The sequence below is a fragment of the Lucilia cuprina genome, chromosome 3 (genome assembly GCF_022045245.1).
Source record: "Lucilia cuprina isolate Lc7/37 chromosome 3, ASM2204524v1, whole genome shotgun sequence".
NCBI classification, from domain to species: Eukaryota; Metazoa; Arthropoda; class Insecta; order Diptera; family Calliphoridae; genus Lucilia; species Lucilia cuprina.
The window spans coordinates 29,019,747-29,024,549 of record NC_060951.1 but is presented as its reverse complement, the minus strand read 5'-3'; the positions used below and the strand labels follow the sequence as shown (position 1 = coordinate 29,024,549).

At 31.6% G+C, this 4,803-nt stretch overlaps 1 protein-coding gene across 1 annotated transcript; it reads left to right on the top strand.

Moving 5' to 3' along the window:
- The first annotated feature begins 604 nt into the window (after positions 1-604).
- LOC111687316 (CUB and peptidase domain-containing protein 2-like) lies at positions 605-1,402 on the top strand. Its single transcript, XM_023449747.2, has one exon. It carries the CDS (start codon positions 605-607, stop codon positions 1,388-1,390), a length of 786 nt encoding a protein of 261 aa, XP_023305515.2. The 3' UTR covers positions 1,391-1,402.
- The last annotated feature ends 3,401 nt before the right edge of the window (positions 1,403-4,803 follow it).

Genomic DNA, 4,803 nt, shown 5'->3' with positions numbered 1-4,803 from the left:
GAGACTATAGAACAGTCTATAGTCGAGACTATAGAACAGTCTATAGTCGGGACTATAGAACAGTCTATAGTCGAGACTATAGAACAGCATATAGTCGAAACTATAGAACAGTCTATAGTCGGGACTATATAGAGACTATAAAAGAGTCTATACATAGAACCGTCTAAAGCCCAGACTATAGAATAGTTTATATTCCAGACTTTAGAATAGTCTATAGTATGAAAATGTCTATGGTCCAGACTATAGAACGCTCTACTGTTTATATAATTGTTTATAGTCCAGACTTAAGAATAGTCTATGATAAGAATAAATAATTTTTTTTTATAGAACTAAATTGGAAAAATTTTTTAAATAACATAAATTCCTACAAGCTGAAATATTTTTTAGAATATAATTCATATAACTGACAGAAAATAGATATAAGTAAATTGAAAAATTTTGAACAACAAAATTTATTATACTGATTGTGAAAAAAAATGCAGGAAAGTAAGTCGTATATATAAAGCGGTTAGAAGTTATAGCAATATCAGTTAACTTTGTATAAGAAGTCGGACAATTCCTAAAACACAAAACTATTGCTAAAATTTAAATTTTTGAAAGCAATATGTATAAAATTAGAATTGTACAAGTACTTTGGATTATATTAAGTCTTCATGTAATAACTTCAAGAAGTAAAATTGTTCCAAAACCACGTATAGCTGGAGGTGATGCAGTAAATATAACCGAAGCCAAATTTATGGTACAGGTAATTTCCGACACGCATTGTGGTGGTAGCCTCGTAACACCAATACACGTTATAACAGCGGCCCATTGTGTGGAAGGTATAGAGCCTTCGGATGTAACTGTTATTGGTGGAGCAACATATTTTAATAAAGATGGTCTTCGTAGAAATATTGATACCATCTACTTGCCTGAAGAATATGATAATATCGAATCATCGCTGGACATTGCTGTCCTAAGATTAAGTTCTCCTCTAACTGGTCCTGACGTTGCAACAATTGATTTATGTAGCACCCAATGGGAAGAAGGTGCATTGTTTAAGGTATACGGTTGGGGTGCAATTTTTGAGAATGCAATCTATATTAATGATTATATAGTACTTATGCAATATTTCCGTGTACCACTACAATTACACATGGTTGAAGTTCCTGCTTTGACAATGGATATATGTGAAAAACTTTATGGGAATGTTTTACCAAATGTTTACTTTTGTGCCGGTTTAGTTGGTGAAAAGGATTCGTGTCATGGGGATTCTGGCGGTCCAGCCGTATACAATAATCAGTTGTGCGGTGTTGTATCACAAGGACTACCTTGTCCAGAAATCAGTTTGTATGTGAATATAAATCATGTTAGAGATTTTCTTGAGAAGATTATACAATTAGATGGATAGTAAAATTATTGTTGATGGATTAGAAAAAAAATTTGCCGTATGTAGAAGTCTCCCTACATGGAATGCGAAATTTTTATATTAAAATAATATTTAAAGCAGATATTTAATAAATTTTATTTTCTTTAAATTTACTACATAGTCTTCCATGGTCCAGTCTATAGAATAGTATATGGTTCACTCAATAGAATAATCATTAGTCCAGACTATAAAATGGACTATAAGTAGTTCTGACTATAGAACAGTCTATAGTCTTGAAAAGTTTGTAGTCCAAATAGGACAGTAGACTATAGAATATTTTATAGTCCAAACTAGTACAGGGTATAGTCTATAGACTATTGAACAATCTATAATCCAGGCTATGTTCTACAATTTGAACTATAGATTGTAGAACAGTCTATAGTCTAGACTATAGTCTAGAAGAGTTTATAGTCTAGACTCCCGAAATGTCTATTTTCTAGAGTTTAGAATAATCTATTTTTTTAGAATATATAACACTCTATAGTCTAGATTATAGAACAGTCACAGCGCAGACAATAACTAACAGACTATACAATAATCTACAGTCCGGACTACATTACAGTCTTTATTTTTTACTACTACAGAACAGTCTAGCTCAATTGTTTGGAGGGAGGATTTTTTTACTTGTATTCTTTTTCCTCATCGTTATGTTTTATATGAAAAGTTTTTTTTTTTAAAATTTCCCTTTCTCCGTAGAACCAAGCCTGGTACAGATTATAGAATAGTTTATAGTCTATATACTAGTCCATATTGACCTACGCCTCTTTAGATGGCGTGGAACGGGTCATAACTCGGGCTTTTCTACAACGGAGCTATGAGAACTTGTCCTACATATTCCATGGGTGCAATAATGCATATTCTACCACTGCACATCCCTATCAAGGAAGATGCTTGCAGATCAGTGATTCGCCTACCAAGTATTGCCAAATTGAAAACTGGTGACTTGGTTGCACATATGAGTATACTCGACTACTTTAGATATACTGGACTGATCAAATTTGGTGGCGAGAAAATGCTGATCGAGTTTGGTTCACAGATGGGTCTAAAGTAGTAAACGGCGAAACTGGAGCATTTGTGGCCCAACTTCCAAAATTGGATACTATCCGTTGTTATTTGTGCTAGGAAGTGCGTTAGGAGTAGAACCAAGGATACCAAGGAACAATGAAAACATATTTGTCCAATTCCCAATTGATGTCGTATCGTTGTAGCGTTGTATGTCATAAAAATGTTTCAAATAAATAAACAAAACCAAATCAATATTAAAAAAAAACTACGACATACTACGATACAACCGTACAAAACCGATTATGAATTGAACAATTATGTTACTAACAACCATTTAAACTTACAAATAACCATTAAGTGTTATACTGTTATATGTCTTATAACCATTGTATGTTATGTTCTTTTATGTCTGGTACAAAAACAAATTAACTTTAGCCACATACATAGTTAAAAACTGTAGTTTTACTGATTCTGTAAACAAATAAATTTGATTTCGATATATATTTTTTACGACATTTTGAACAGATTGAATCATAATATAGTCATGTATAACGTAGAATATTATGGTAAATAAAAAATATTATGATTAAATATTTCAACTGTATATAATCATAACATGATATTTTAAAATTAAATTTTAACCATAATATGATGCTCTTAGAACGCAGTTAATACAGACATGTTTATACCCTACACCACTTTAGTGGGGAGTGTATATTGGGTTTGTGCTGATGTTTGTAACATACAAAAATATTCGTCCTATACCAACCATAAGTATATCAATCGATTTCTGAGTCGATTAAGCTATGTTCGCCCGTCTGGCTGGTTGGTTGTCCATTCGGGACACACTCCCGAATAGGAACCTCCAGAAAATGACTTGAAGGTCAAAATTCACCTATAAACACTAACAACACTTTTAAATTCTACATAAATAACTTTGAAGTAGATGTGAATTCCTCTATTAACATTTATAAGTATACGCCCATATTTTCCCCTACTCCTTTTTAAGCCCTCTTCTGAAAAATCTCTTATTTGCCAAAAATAAGTAAAAATATTCCGGAATAAAGTTAAAAAAATAATCAAATACTCTTTTTTAATAACCTCTGGTGTAGGGTATCATATAGTCGGCTATACCCAACTATACATTCATACATGTTTTTCTTTGCGAGTAGCTAAGCCTTATTGTCATACGAAGTAAGGTCTGGTGTTGTAATGTACTGCTTGACTTCACTCATTGAGTTAAGAAAACATAACAAACTGCGTTGAATAAAAGCGATCTTAAAGGACTAACGGGATTTCTTACTGGACATTGTGGTCTTAGATACCATTAATTCATTGTAGGCAACTTTTCGACGAATCTATGCAAATTCTGTGTCTTACAAGAGGAAACCTAAAAATATATCTTATACAACTGCCCAACAGCCTGTAGTACATACTATAGAACAATCTATAGTACAGACTATAGAAGAGTCTAAAGTCAAGACTATAGAACAGTCTATAGTAAAGATTATAAAGCAGTCTATAGTCCAAGCTATAGAAGGTAACACGGGGACTTGTGAGGCAAGCATTAGGAGCGGAAAGTGCCAAATAGCGAATTCCTGTTAGAATTGGTGTTGGTCCCCAATTGAACTTTTAAAATTTTTTATTTCTGTAAATTTCTACAAAAAAAATAAAATAACAAAAATCCTTTCACACAAATAATTCTACATAATGTCAGTGGCAGGTGCCAACAGTATAAACAATTTGAAGAAAGAAAATGCATCTAGTAAATAATAAAATGATGGTAATAGTACAACACCATGTGGCATGATAAATTTCGTTTATAAGATATTAAGCATTATTTTCTCACATACATATGTATGACTAGTCAATGACAAGTCATTTAATTACTTAATACATCCTAATTAGGTCTTTAAGTAATTTATAGAAAAATTACTTAGAAGCTATGTTGAAACAAGCTAATTTTTCTTTATTTAAAGAGTATTTTTGATTCGTCTTAACCGTATAAGTTTTTTTTTTTAACTTTTTCTTTTATAAAATATGTTAAAGTTCACTTAATTTATTGCAAAGATTTTTTTGTTTTACATTTCATTTATTTCTACCTATTTTTTCACGGAGGGAGCGGGTTGATGTTAATATTAGAAGTGCAGTAAATAAGTTGGGTTTTTGTTTTAAAATTCTATGCGGCAAATGGTTAGAGGTGCACAAAAACAAACATATAGAAATAAAATAAGAATTTTAAGTTTTTTTTCTGTTGTACTTACTTGTAATTTATAGATGTATTATTTTTTGGAAAGAAAACGAAGAAAAAGTTTCACATATGTGGCTCCAAAAGTGATAAAAAATGTGCAAGCTGCCTTTTGTAAAACGGGAAAAGATAAGAAACAGAT

Excerpts from the sequence above, each read along its gene's own strand:
- LOC111687316 (XM_023449747.2), top strand. The coding sequence starts at position 605 with ATGTATAAAATTAGAATTGTACAAGTACTTTGGATTATATTAAGTCTT.